Here is a 15,112-nt window from a genome sequence, read left to right on the forward strand (position 1 = left end):
CCTCAGCAGATGAATCCAGTCTTACAGAAGGAGCTCCTACAATCTATTAAAGAGCAAAACCTGTTTGTGCATATTGTGATGACGGAGATATGAGTCAGATTTTTTATGGTATGATATTATTCTCCAGTAATGACGAATAGCTTATTCAACACAAAAAAGGTCAGGAAAACAACAAATCAGCTGAAATTTCTCAGTGTGATCCAAGCAGAAACTTATGAAATGTTTAATTATTTTTTAAGAAATTGTTCTAAATTTTAAAAACTTTCTTTCAGAGAGCTGAAAGAAAAGCACTCATGTCTGCGCATTAAGTTTAAAGGTGATTACAGTCGCTTAGCATACATACGTACCGAAAGTACGGGGAAACATCGAACTTAACTGTGTCCAAAAAAATCCACCTATCAGCTCCTCTAAGGATCACTAATTAACCCTTTGAAAGCTGGAGAGACATTGCTTTTGCTGTGCTGCTTATAGATGCCTATTACAAGTATTTTAGGGCACGTTTTATTTTCTTTTTTTTTTCAAAAACATGGGGGGAAAAGGTGATGAGCAACTTGGCAAGAAAAATTAGCAGGTTCAAAAAATTATTTTAAAAAGCAAGGAAAAATATCTAGGGAAAAAAGAAAAAAAAAATTAGATTCAAATATTTAAAATTATAGTACAGAAATATAATTTGTCTAGCATCAAGGTAATTTCCTTGTTTGATTTTTTTTCTCAGTTTCTTATAGTTTTATTTTTAACTAATTTTCTGGAATTTTTAAAATATTTCTTAATTAGTTTTTGGGTCATTTCTTCTTTTGTTGCACTTTGCCTTCTTCTCATGTTTGTGACAGAAATCAAGAATATTTTCTCAGGTTTAAAAGAGTTGATATATAATGTCTCGTTGGTTTTATCTGCACAAAAAAAAGTAAAACGACACACTGTGGCGTCAGTGTGACGTAAGTCTTCATCAGTCTTTATGGTAAGTTTGCTCTTTTCCAATCTGGACTCTTTTTTCCCGTGTTTTTGTGTCTTGCTTGACGATTTTTATAGTTCATCTACTAAACTGTAATGGTACACTAAGTTTAAAAATATCACTGGCATCAGTTGAACTATTGTGGTGTTATGACAACACTATAGTGATGTACTCACAGGTGGTGGAGGACGGGAAGGCGGAGGAGGCGGCGGCGGGTCTTTGATGACCTGGATAAACAGAAAAAGCAGAAGAGAGTCAGCACAAAGTCCATCAGGGGACACATACACACACACACACAGACACACACACACGCTCAAACCTTGTCAAGACAAGCGCAGACGAGGCTGACGGAGGTGATTCGTGACAGGTGACTGAGTCAAACAGAGACGTCCCCGAGCTCGTTGCACAGCGGAGACGCTTGCCGCTGCCAGGCTGCTTTGTAACTGCAACTGGCACCCCATCGCCCCGCTGACTACTGATTACAAGGATTCTGCTTGTAAACCAACATCAGGGGCCCCCCGTGCAAAATAAAGAAAAGCTGAAAATCAACTTGTTGACAGGGGAGTCTTTGGGGCGAGCGCCGCTGCCCGTTTAGCTCTTAATTAATTGGATGGGGTTCAGTGCTCCCAAGCAATCCCCCCAATCATAAAGTCCTAAGGAGTTAATTAGCTCCAATGAGATACAGAGGAGGAGGCTCGGGCTCCGCTCCAAGCCCCGTCTGCGTGGAAGATGAGCAGCAGCACACACACATGCAGCAGAAAAAGAGATAAAACACACACACATAACCACGACACACCTCTCCCGCAGCAGAGTGACCAGCCCAGCGGCATTGTTCATGACAACACCGGATGACACGGCACCTGAGGAGCAGGTTGTCCACAATGTGATTCCACTCAAGGACAAGATGCCTCCACTAGGGTTTTTCAGATGTGCATCGCAAAGCAAAGAGCAGCCTGACAGTGACATTTGTCAGGTGTCAGTCAGACGCTTCACATACTGATGTCCAACTTTTTACTGCAGGACTGCTGAAGACACCACTGCCACTCAAATCCGTCTGTGAGGAGGGATCACGCCGCAGAGACGGAGTGTATTCTTCTGTGTTTTCAGAGGACAGGAGATGAGTCATCGTCACTACAGAGAGCAGAGCTGCAGCTCTCCGAAATCAGAAGTCCAGTCTGAGTCTTCTGGAAATTGTGGTATTTTGGTGACTACGAATGCACGGACCCCTTTACTACAGCAGCGCATCATGCTGAAATTAGTAGTCAATTAATTCAAATAATCAGATAATTATTCCAGTTATTCATCAAGAAAAAAGTCAAAGCTATTATCTGGTTCCAACAAAATTATTATAATTTTCACCCACAGCACATTTTAGCATTTTTACATTAATTACTAACCGGAATGAAATTTAAGACCAATTTTTGATTACTAAAAATAAAAATAAATAATAGAGGGTTTTGGGCAATGTTTCCCAAATATTCATTTTTTTTATGAATGTTTCTGAAAAATTTAGATACATATTACCAGTTACTGTAAAAAAAAATTTAAAAATCACAGAATCCAACTTTCTGTGTGCCAATTTTTTTTTTTAGACATCTGAAACTAAAACCGAAATTTTTTTTAAATTCTTTGGCATGAACAGTCTCATGAACTCAGCGCCGCTCCTTGCCACAACTGAGCGTGGCACACCTGAGTGTTTTCAGTGTGTAGGATTTAGTGGGATATATTCATATACTTTAAGTGTATTTTTCTGTAGTGTATAATCATTTGAAAAAATGGGTCTCTGTGTTTTCGTTATCTTGGAACCAGCTGGTTATATCGATGTAGGGAGCGGGTCCTTGTCTACGGAGACCGCCATGTTGCAGCGCCATGTTTTTACAGTAGCCCCGAGTGGACAAACCAAACAAACTCTGGTTCTAGATAGAGACATTCTCATTTTCGGGCCTGCCGTTATAGTTAGAAGCCCCTCCCCCTACTAGCAAAGTTGGGCAAAACACCATTTTCTTAATGCAAAACTGCTTCATTCAGGGTTTTAACCAGTTTGTATTACTAGAACCATTCTGCAAATAAGTCACCTTTTGGTAAAAACCTCCTTAACGTCTGGATCATAAGTTATCACAGAAAAAAGGTGAGCACACAGCCTGTCTCTGACATGTCAAACAGTGTCAGAGAAACACTGATTTGTAACGTCAAACTACTTTATTCAGTGTTTCTCTCTGTTTTAATCACCTGATGTGTTTGTTTGAAAGAGAAAAAGACCTCTGGGTATATTTTTTGGCACACAATAAAAACCTCCTGAGCACTGAAGTAATTTTACCTGGGAGAAGTTACAGCTGATTGCAACCTGCAATCCTCACTGCTAGATACCTAAAAGCCTTGACTGTAGTAAAAATGCATGTATTTGGGAAGTACTGAGCAGACAAATGGATACATTTGTGTGAGTGTTTGTAAAAGTTGCTGTTGTTCAGTGTGGACCCCTATGACTTTAATTCATCAAGAATTTTCTCAGTTTTTGGATTATTTGTTCATCACAGAAGCATGCAAGAAAAGTTTTCTCTACAAATTCAACGTAACACTATGTGAGTGATTTATATACAAATGATCACTTTGTACATGAAGTTTTCCTTTAAACTAAGTGTCTTTGAGTTCTGGGCTGTTTGTTGAACAGAGGGAGCGACTGTCAACATCAAGATTACTGCAGACGTCACGTTTATGGACGTGTACTGAAATGATAATGAAAACGAGGTCAAGTGCTTCGCTCATCAGCAGAAGTCGATAAGAAAGGAAACACTGTTTCCTGTTCACTTCTCCACCCAGATTTTCCCGAGGTTGGTCTGAGATAAGCCTCGTTTCACGGTCCTCTTCCACAGTCCTGGACGTGACTCCGCACAGAGCAGAGCGCAGAGGCCTATAAATACTGCACATATAATTACAGCGGGGACATATCTCAAGCTGAGGTGTGCGGCAAAGTGGAAGGCAGACCCTCGTCCATTAGTCATCAAAGACTCACTGTCATCGCTGCTTATGCATTTGCTAAATTGGTTTTGGAGGGTGAAAAAAAGAGCAATGTAATAATGGCATATCATAGATCCTAACAGCTGTTTCATTCACTGTTAAGCGCAGGGATACCGACACACTCTGCACATACTGTTGTCATTAGAATAATGAAAAATAATCAATTAGGGTTAATTAATTGCTCTCTGACACACAACTGGCTGTCAGCAAATCCAGTAAAGGTCCACTGGTAGCCTCTCCATACGCTGATTAACGTCATTTCAGCCACACCTTACGTTGACGGGATTATCTCTTTTTATTAAGTAATTACGCAGCAGATTTCCTGGACATATTGTGGGATAAATAAAGCATTATACAAATGACGGGGCTCTGCTGCTCTTTTCCCAGCTACCTGATGGACAGATGTGAAGAGTGTCGTAATTAAAAACTAAACCGCGGGATACTTAGCCGTCTGACACCAGGCCCCAGCGGCTCGCCACCGCAGTCACGACTCCGGGGGGCATCGTCCCCATATGGCTGTCTCCATAACTGTCCAACTGGACTCGATAATCCGTCCGTTCCCAAACTCAGGCTCAAACCGTGTTGTGTCAAGCTGTTTCGGGAGGCTTATCGTGACGGATCAGTGGCAGGTAGCATATTCAGACATTTTTAAATGGATTTGGGCTTTTAACTGCGGACCAATTAACCTGATTTCAGAAAATAAGAACGATTCTCAGGGGAAATAAAACACAAGGAGATAAAAACTCTCAGGGTTCATACACACCTATTAATTTCCATGACTTTGAGACAAATTTTCAAGACCACACATTCACTGAAATGACCGTGGATACTCATCACTCATCGGTTCTTTTTCATACTGTATAATAACAATAACAGTAAAATATCTATTATTAAAAAAAAAAGGATTCAGCACAGGATTAGAATTGTAAATTTAAATATAACCTTGAGATTGTTCATTATCACTTATGTTTTTTATTTTGGCTTAGGAGATGAGCATACAACTTTAAACAGTTGTATTTTGTTGTATTATTTTACTGCCAATTTTTAAAGAAAACATGGAGAAATGTTTTATTTAAAAGTTTTGGCCTTCTATTATTATCTTAGCTGCTTTAAAAATATTTGGCGATTTTCATAGAAAACATTTTTGGAGATTGTATTTCTTTTACATTTTTTGGTGATTTTTTTCTTTCTTTTTAAAGATTTTTTCGTTTTAGAAAACATGTGTTCCAAACTATGGGATCACATGTTTGTAATGCATGTTCTCTTTAAAAAAATTTAAAAAATTGGTAATTTTTTTTTCTTTAAAACCTTTGGAGGATTTTTAAAGAAACAGCCATAAACTGTAAAAACAGAAATTGTCGACTTTTCAAAAGTCTGTGAACACATGATGTGTTATTACACAGGTCTGTAAAACAAAATTCAATGACTTTTCCAAAACATCCAAGGTACACTGAGTGTTTTTCCAAAACTCATTCAGGCCTGGAAATTACTATTTGCGAATTCCTCGTCTTTTCCAGTTTTTTTGCGACCGTTCTGCATTAGGAAGCAAAACCGACAAGCCTCAACACAAAACAACAGAAGTAATCTGAGATTATTAAATAGCAACTGAGTTGAAAATGTGTCCAAAAGTGCGTTCAATTTAGCAGTGAATCATTTCGAATTTGGACGGAGTGGCGATGTCATTCAAAACTAAATCTCCGATCCCGAATCCTTTGATTTGAACTAAAGGCTACGCCGTTCTGAGTTTAATTTCCAAACAAATCATAAACAAAGAAAATACCACTCCACAGCTTGTATGACCTCTCTCTTGGCATCAATCCATGTGGGAGAGAAACAGAGCGAGAGAGAGGGATTGTGGGAAAGAGGTTGTGTGTGTGTGTGTGTGTGTGTGTGTGTGTGTGTGTGTGTGTGTGTGTGTGTGTGTGTGTGTGTGTGTGTGCATGGCCTCATCCCGACTGCTGAAACCTGGCAGACTGGGGGTTTAAATATTAACAAGCCACACATGGCCCTCCTCTTCTGCCGCGTCCCTCGATGGAAGGCAACAGCAGCTCTCTCCACCAAGACAAACACGTCCGCGGCCAGACATGCTGCAGGGGGTTTACATTTTAATGCCTTTGTTGGTTTTCCAAAATATGCTTCCATCTCATCCTGGATGGGCTCCCTTCAGGTCCACAAAGCCAGGTGACGTCTATCATTTAAGGGGCGGCGCGGGTGAGCGGGGAGAGAGCGGCGGTGGAGGGTAAATTTGCCTTTATCAGATCTCGGTAGAAAAAAGCAGAGAGACAGAAAAAGACCAGGGTGCACCATCTGCAGCCCCTCGCTCATAGCCCCAAACGATAATCTGTTGTGGATTTTTGTAAACGGTTAAGTGGGTGAGGCTGTTTTTCCAAAGGGGATGAGAGCACTTTTCATGAATATCCACACTAAAGAAAAGTTTAAACAATGGATTAAAGACAGAAATACCTTCCACCGATGTGCAGTCAAGTAGTTGAAAGGGAAACAATAAAGGAGAGCTCAGAGTTTCGTCGCACATTCAAGATTTGTTAATAACACTCAGCCTCAAGTTCAGCCTCGACAAACAGCGTGTTCACGAGGGACCGCTGACATGTGAGCGATCTGTGGATTTAATGAATAACCTTCCAACCTTCACAACACATTTAATATAATTCTCTTTTAATCACCAGAGCTGCTGAACTTTAGTCAGATTTATAGATTTTGTCGTTCCAAGACTTCCGGCACGCTCACATTTACCTCGTTCTCAGCATTTACAACCTTTTGAGTAGAAGTATATTTTACCATTAATGGTACTGGTACTGTTTAATGGTATCAATATTTATTTATACTCCTCTAAATTTACAACTAGGAATAACTCTCTCTGCAGGCTGTTTTAGGGGCCGTTTTTCTCGCATTTAATGATTAAACTTCTGTTGGGCAACAGCGTTTTGGGGTCCTGAAAATGCAAACTTTTGAAACTGAGTTCGAGTGTTATTTTTTGAAAACGCCACCCATTCTGTCGCTGTGTAAGCTGGCGATGCGCAAATCCTGCAAGAACGGTGACGCCACAGCTGCAGCGGTGTTCTTCTATGGTGTTTCTTTACAAAGTTACACTGCCAACTACTGGCATGGCATGCATACTACAGCGTTTTCGGTTGTTTTTGCGGATCCGTGTACATGAGGACCGTTCTCATAATGTTATAATGTGGATCCAGATTTATGGCAACACAAAAAAAAAGACTTTTCTGTTTTTAGCAACGCTGTTCTCGTCTAAATATGGCCTTAACTTGCCTACTTTAAGGAAGGACATAGTCGAGCAACAATAACGGATATATCATTAGCGAATGGCAAAGAATAAAGTATGCAAACTGAAAATACCTCCTCAAAACATATTTTCTCAAACAGCCTGCTTATCATGAGTGATGAGATCCTACAGGAACTCAATATTTTCTGAGTTAAAACAGTTTTGGATATTTCACATGAGAAATCTGTGTCTGTGCGGTTTTTCTCTGCACTATTCTAGGAGGGCAAAACTTAGTTTGTTGTCACATACCTCTGTGCACCAATCAGGAATTAAAAATATCCAAATCTCAATGTTATGAAAGTTGGTGGGTTGTTTTCGGATATGTTGCCAGCACCATCAATCAGATCTGATCAAATCGCTCCCACACGTTTCCCACAATGCAGATTAGCTCCGTTCACTGAGTAATAACTGAGGATGTTTTGTTTTCCAAACTTAAACTTTGTGTTGAATATTTGATCAGGAAAATTTGAAGCTGAAGATAATAAATAAATACTTGGAAATGAACATATTAACCCTTTGAAACTGGAGCAAAAGGGTTTGACTTATTTCAAAAATATGTCGAGAAGGCAAAGAAACAAGACATGGCCCTGAATTAGCAAGAAATTAGTAAAAAATAATAATAATTACCTGAAAATAAGCACAAAAATAGAGTATATATTTTAAAAAAATGAAAATGAACCCTAAAAAGTGCTGAAAATTAAAAAAAATAAGTCTATACATAAATGTCTTACTGTGACATAATTATTAATTTAATTATTAAATTATAATAATTATAATAATCTGAATAATTAAAAATGTAATCTTCTGAAAAAAATTTTCAGGTCACCTTTACTAATATCTTGCCATTTTTGGGAAAGTTGCCTTTTCCCCCATGTTTTTCCCCATGTTCTGCTCAGGTTTCAAAGGGTTAAAAAGCTTGTGGACAGCGTCTGACCTCAGCCCAAGAAAACTGATGTCAATCTTTACTCGTAAAATGCATCATTTTGTTACTTTGGCTGGTTGGTTAAGTTTATAGCAACATGATGTCAATGAATTTTTCCACAGTATAATATGTACCTACTGTCAAAAGTACGTAATTCTATGTTTTTTAAGGTGTTGTTGGTGCGCTCTGATTGTTGGGTTTCTTTGAGGTCAAATTTCGTAAGTATGGTGGCAGTGCTGAAAAAATCGTGCCGGATGACGAACTAAAACATCAATGACACTTTATGGCGTGCAATACCTTGTTGAAATTGTTATATTTGTCCCTTCTTATTTTTTCCTGTCCTTATCTAGCAAAGCAAAACATTTTCTGCTTGATGAAGGGAGGAAGTTTGCAATCACCAAAGAAAAACAATAAGAATGGTAAAAGGAGGAGTACGAAGAAGAAAGCAAGAAAACACAAAGTGCAGCTGAAATGAAACACTGACTGACAGGATTAGCAAAAAAAAATAATTCTGTGTTTACCAAAACAGAGTAAGTATTTTAAGCTGGAGCATGAGCATGAAAGATTCAACTGTGATTAAAACACAAATAATCTCTGTGATTATTATTAATCGCTTCAGTCCCCAGGTAGGCCCAATGTTAGTCCCGAGCAAACAGAGCTTTTGTTAACTTTCATGCAATCTGTCACTCACATTCTCCCCCTGATAATCTCTTGTTTTGTTTTTAACAGTTTGTTTGTGACATGAAACGACTTCTTCTCTTCAGAACTCGAGTGTGTTCAGCCGCTCATGTGCAGGATGTGGGCTCTGCACTTCCTGTTTGAGGTTCTTCCTCTGTGGTGTTGCTATGCCACCGTGGACGAACGAGGTAAGCGAGCGGTGATGGGGTTGGCAGATGTTTGATACCATTTCCCCTTCAAACGCAGTTAAACCCGGGCTGACCCGCTGGTTAGCACTGGTTTGTGGTTCCAGTTTTGGGCTTTCTAACTCCACACGCTTTGGTCTGCTTCCCCAACTACAATTTAATGTCAAAAACCAGTTTCCGGTTGAACTCTGTGCTTACAAAACTATTTCTTAAGCCGAGCTGCTTTTGCAACAACAGGATGTTTCTAACCATTAGATCTGGATGAGAGAGCAGTGAGCATTATTTTGATTATTTTGCAGGCGAAACAGGCAACATATGAGTTATTTCTGCATGTTTTTGCCAGCGAAGAACCTGCTGTTATCTCCAGACAAAACCACAGTGACTGAGCCATCGGCTCCGGTTGCCCAAAGTTGAATATTACGATGTTACGAGCATCGTGGGAACACTCACCACTGTGCAGCAAAGAGGCCAAAACCACCACATGAGGGCCAGAGCCACGAGGATCAGCAGCACCAGGAAGACTATCGCCACCACCAAACCATCCGACTACAAGGAGAGAAAGACAAAAGTGATCAGATCATCATCGTTTTTATTTTTAGTATTATTATTATTATCATTATAACTTACTCGTCCATACCTAGGGATAGGTGCATTGTAACTACATGCAGACTTCAGGGGATGTATATATATATATATATATATATATATATATATATATATATATATATATATATATATATATATATATATCCTGAAGTATATACACTATATGGACAAAAGTATTGGGCCGCCTTCACATTACACCTACAGGAGATTTTATGACATCTAAATCCACAGGCATTAATACGGAGTGTGTCTGTGGGAATTTTTGCACATTCATCCTGATTTTATACACCTTTTATACACTGAATGAAACACCTGAATTCAATGATTAAGAGGTGTGGCCAAATATGCGCGTGTGTTTATATGTATTATGTATATATGCATAAATAGAGATAGATCGACAGATAGATCGACAGATAGATCGACAGATAGATAGGTATACAAGATATGATAGTGCCAACAGGCAGGTAGGAGCAATAAATAAATAATAAGAGGGAGCACAGTTAAAGAAAGTGCAGCATACCAGTGCAGACAAAAAAAAATCTGCTTTTGAATAGGTTTTTTTTACTTCTGTGAAAGAATGAAAAACTAACGCTTTATTTCTGTCATTCAGGCCGTAATTCCACCTTCAACCACAGTGTGATTTGCAATTGCAGAGCGGCGATGTCCGTGTTTTCAGTCATTCACTCCGCGGGCAGAAGAAGAAGCAACTCAACCTTATTTATGAAGTATTTAATATCAATTATGTTTTTTAACCTTGGATCAATTCTTATTAATCTTTTATATTGAATAAAAGGTTTCGGTGCTTCAGTATTGCATGCATGACAATACAAAACACATTGTGAAACTATGGAGTCACTTTTTGGTGCAAAAAGATTAATCACATGATTAACATGGAAGAGGGGATGAGCGAGCGAGGATCACGGACTCAAATCACAATACGAGCAACGTGAACCGAAACATGAATTGAGGAAATGAGGCTCAGGTTGTGAAACGGCGTAGTGAAGGAGGTTTTCCTGTCAGAAGTGAGTTAGATGACATTTTAAGACGTAAATATGAACTGAGACTCACACAGGTGGAGGCGGTGATGGTGTAGGCGCTGGAGATGAAGGACTTGCCGTTGTTTAGGCTGATCAGAACATCCATAGTCCTGCAAAGACAAAAGTTTAATTAGCGTCACAGAAATATGTTCAATAAACCATATCTGATATGAACAAAGTGAGCTAAATAAAGAGAAAGCACTGTCACTGCTCATCAGTGTTTCCTCCAGGTGTCCCTCATTATTTTGCAAGAAATACAATTCATGACAAAAAGATGTAACTACATATTAAACTGTTAATATTTGTTCCAATATCATCTTTCTGGTATTGCTGTAAATGTTGACAAATGCACGTTGAAACAACAGTGCAGAAATGTTGCAATATGCTGCATTTTTAGGTATTTTTGACTCTTATTTTGTTTAAGAAGGGGTCACTGTGTCTGCAGATGAGCTTCTAGTGTCCAAGTGTCCTTGACACAGACACCGGACCCCCAATTACTTCCAAAAATTTTATATTTCCTACCACTTACAACTGATATATGTTAATTGTGTTGTGCATTGTAGCATAATGCACATATGTTTTTTATATTTCTAACCTTTATTCACTAGTTTGGAAATTGCAATGTAGAAAAATGCACATATTTTTAGATTTTATACACCCAGCATATTAAACATACTTAGATTTTTCACATACAGTTGTTAAATTGAAGCAAATGCATATATTTTCATAATTAAAATAATAATTTCTCCCCCAAGAATCTATTGAATATGTCTGATTCAGTATTCTGTATCTGGGATATGATAATATCATGATACAAAATTTGATACGATACATGAGTCACAACAACATTATTGTGATTTTAAATGTGTTGCAAATTGTTGAGTATTGCCATAAAATATTGCTATATTTTGTGATTTATTTGCTTTGTTAAAATTAAAATTATGTCCCCAAAATAAAACTGTCACCATCTGTTTTATTTAAGAACTGAAAAAGCAACAGATTTTATTATTTTAGCAGAGCTACCAAAACTTACATTTTCATTTGTAATGTTATTAATTTATATAATTTAAAAAAAAAACTCTGCTTCTGTGCATCGATATGATAATGGCATGTATTGATTTTCCCCCATCTTAATTGTTTACCTGTAAATATCATGCCCTAGTTGATATCTTTCAGACTCTATGAAGCAAGGGCACATTCCAACATTTTTAAATTTTCTTTTTATTTGCAAAAAAATAAAATGTGTAGTGCGTTTTCTTCAATATCAATGACAAACTCAGTGGACACAGAGATAAGGCCCACTGTTGCTAGATGAAAAGCGATGTAAAAAGATATTTTTTATTTATTTTTTAATGGTATGGATCATGAACAGTGTTTCAGTAGATAAATAAGAGGGAAATTTACCCAAAATATATGTTTTTGATACAAAAAAAATTATCACCGAAATTCATCAGATTATCAGCTGATGTATTGCCATTAGATTTACTGTTTTTAAATATCAGTAATGTCCTAAAAAGTTGTTAATCAGTAGTTTTCTAGAATATCTGCCATGACTTCCAGTGACAGAATAAATGGATTAATTGTATTATTTCACCAGGAAATCCTGTTTAAGTATTCCTCACATTAGCACAACGCTTGTAACGAACACAATGGGTACAAACTAAACGTGCAAACTCAGAGGGAGGAAATCCTCTCATTATCACAGCCGTCAGCGTGCGTGGATGAAGAAACCTGACGAGCTCTAACAAGGCTCGTGAACTCCTATGACTTATTTAGAGGGGAAAATGCGGAAGCCAAAACGGGCACAATTAAAACCCTAATGATGAACGGCACCGCAATTTCCATATGTCTATTACGCCCGATCCAATTACCGCAGGTTTAATGAGAATTCAGGATATGGAACAAGTGAAGCGCCCTGAAATCCTCCCTGCAACTGCAACACAAAAAAAAGAAGAAGAGGAGAGAAAGAAGTCCGCAGAGTGTGTGTGTGTGTGTGTGTGTGCAGGGGCCAGCTGTGAGTGTGTGGTAGCGTTACGGGGAGGCCTGCATAAAAAACTGGTGCTGCGGAATAATAACAAGAGAGCTCTTTGCTTTGCTTCGGATTTCGCCCGAGGCAGCGCCTTGGGCCACCTATTCTCCTGTGGTTCAGAACAGATGAGCGACCAGACCATGTGTCCATTACTATGCAGCCGATTCTAAATATTCTAAACTGACTCCTTTGCACCTTTCTTAATTTACTGAATATTTAAAACACAATTCATGGAACTTTTAAACCCGCTGAACTCTGACACGTAACTTGTTGATGCCCCCCTTTATTTATTTTTTTAATTGGTTATTTCATGATGCTGGTGTTTAAGTCATGTTTTTAATCTGGTAGTCTAAATTGAGATTATATCTCTCTTTCTTTTGCACCATTTAATCTTTATTTGTGAATCATAATTAAGCTGAGCACGCTCATTAATAAAGCAGATTTAGTGCAGGCTAAACTAAGGTAATATGTATCCGAAACTTAATGCTTTTAAAGACTTTTCTAATCAGCTTTTTAACCACATTAACACTCAGTTTAGGACAAATCATTTTAATCTCATTTAAGTATAGCAGGTTATTCCAAAGGTAAGTAGTATTTTTGTAAATCTGTTAGGGGTAAGAACAGGGTTATTAGTGTGAGTTAGGTTAATCTACATTTTGCCGAGAGATAAGTGCAAGTGCAAAATAAAAGGACATTATTAGGATCAGTGGTACAATTTTTAACATCAGAAAGGTGGACTTTTCTGCCGAGGAGCTCGACTCGTTTTGACAAAAAGAAATTAAAATATTAGATAAAATGTTTGTGGCAAAAAGATACATTAAAGCTTAATAATGATAATAATACACAGAAAAATTGAACTTTTAAAGACTGTTAGTGGACATGCAAACACCCCAAGAAAAGTAGTGGACAATTATTCTGAACTGTTTTGTAGTTTCAAAGAAATATTTAGTAAATATTTTGATTTTTAGGTGACGCTAAGAACTTAATACTCTGTCGCACCATCAAAAGTCTGTCCTGGTTCAGCGCAGATCAGGATCATACAACCAACACTAAAATGACAAAAATAATTAATAAAAACGTTTCATGCCAAGATTAATGTGTAAATATGGGGTATCTTATCGTATTGTGTGGTGTGGTGAAAAGGTTTAATTAAGTGATGAGATTTGTGGTACAGTGAGAGCGCTGACAATAAGATGCTTATCATACCTTCTTGACACAAAGAAATTAAAATGTACTTCATGACAGAGAGATTTAGGCTGCAACTATTAATTATTTTCACTGTTAATGAACATGTTGATTATTTTCTCAATTGATAGATTACCTCTTTGGTCTTAAGAATATCAGCGAATGAGGTTTACTGTCACAGAGGAGAAAAAATACATTTAAAAGCTTATCAGCCAATCAGCTGCCATTGATTTTATAGTTGCAGCTAAATTATTAATCATTTTAGCTCTTAAAAAAACAACTGTACTAGTTTAGCATAACAAACTGTATTAGACTAAGTTCATATGATGTCATAATTTAGCAGAATAACGGTGACTAAGCACTGACATAAAAGTTTCTCAGACAGGTTTTACAGTTAAAAAAGCCAAATAGCTTTCAGTCTGATGCAAAAAATATGTTTTTTGTTTATTAAATGTTTGATTTCTAGATCTGTGTTTTACACACTCTGATCTGCTGGTTTGGTTAACTGATTTGCACCTGATCCTTCTTATCTGTTCAGAGGACGTTCGACTGTGCACGCCCATTAATGAAAGCACTTTTCTGCCTTTTACTTTCTTTCACATACATTTTTTAATTCTCAACACACGAGAACACTATGAAATATATTAAAAGTCCTCATTTTTGAGTGTGAACCAGTTGGGTTCTCTCAGAAAACATCCCTTTGTGTCCGCTGTGGATTCACGAATCGCTGCACGCCTCTGCAGCTCAGCGGAGCCGTTCCAGGTCCTTGCATGTTAACTAAGTGCTCGTGCTGAATGGGTGAGGGGAGAGGCTAATTTAGCTGACACCCTCAATCCGCGATAATGGTGGGCAGGTTGTTAATCAAGCTGGAGGTGTGGACCTCGGCGTGTGAAGGAGGAAAGCTCCCAAGCGAGTTACACTGACAAACGCCCTCCCCTCGCTGACAGCGCCGGACATCCTTAACGCACCGCAACCCAACCATAGTCAGCGAGGCCTTTTCTCTTCCTCCCGCAGACACTGACTGCTAATTTAGCGAGTTACTGTTGAGTAGGCAGAATCTGCTCCAGCACAGAGGCATAAGTCACACATGCTCTTCTCATTTTCACAATTTAACTTCCAGGAATATTAAAAGAATGATTAGTAATTGGGTGACAATGTCTATTTGAAGTGGTTTTTCTGTACCAGTGTATTACAATAAGTGCTGA

The 15,112-nt window shown here is 38.2% G+C and overlaps 1 protein-coding gene and 1 long non-coding RNA gene across 3 annotated transcripts in view; one reads left to right on the forward strand and one right to left on the reverse strand.

Annotated features, from left to right (window-relative positions):
• The window catches only part of antxr2a (ANTXR cell adhesion molecule 2a), a 114,154-nt gene that overhangs the window by 62,368 nt on the left and 36,674 nt on the right, over nucleotides 1-15,112 (reverse strand). For both annotated transcript variants that reach the window (XM_042487620.2, XM_088076337.1), the window contains exons 11-13: nucleotides 10,725-10,803; nucleotides 9,501-9,596; nucleotides 1,129-1,179 (exon numbers count right to left, since the gene is read on the reverse strand). In XM_042487620.2, coding sequence (XP_042343554.1) covers nucleotides 1,129-1,179; nucleotides 9,501-9,596; nucleotides 10,725-10,803 — 226 coding nt within the window. The remainder of the gene's footprint in view (nucleotides 1-1,128; nucleotides 1,180-9,500; nucleotides 9,597-10,724; nucleotides 10,804-15,112) is intronic.
• LOC148189669 (uncharacterized) lies at nucleotides 5,663-10,761 on the forward strand. Its single transcript, XR_015776360.1, has 3 exons — nucleotides 5,663-9,053; nucleotides 9,394-9,618; nucleotides 10,267-10,761. It is a non-coding gene; the product is annotated as an uncharacterized LOC148189669 (long non-coding RNA).

The sequence above is a fragment of the Plectropomus leopardus genome, chromosome 4 (genome assembly GCF_026936395.1).
Source record: "Plectropomus leopardus strain MGB_pleo_1.0 chromosome 4, ASM2693639v1, whole genome shotgun sequence".
Classification (NCBI taxonomy): domain Eukaryota; kingdom Metazoa; phylum Chordata; class Actinopteri; order Perciformes; family Serranidae; genus Plectropomus; species Plectropomus leopardus.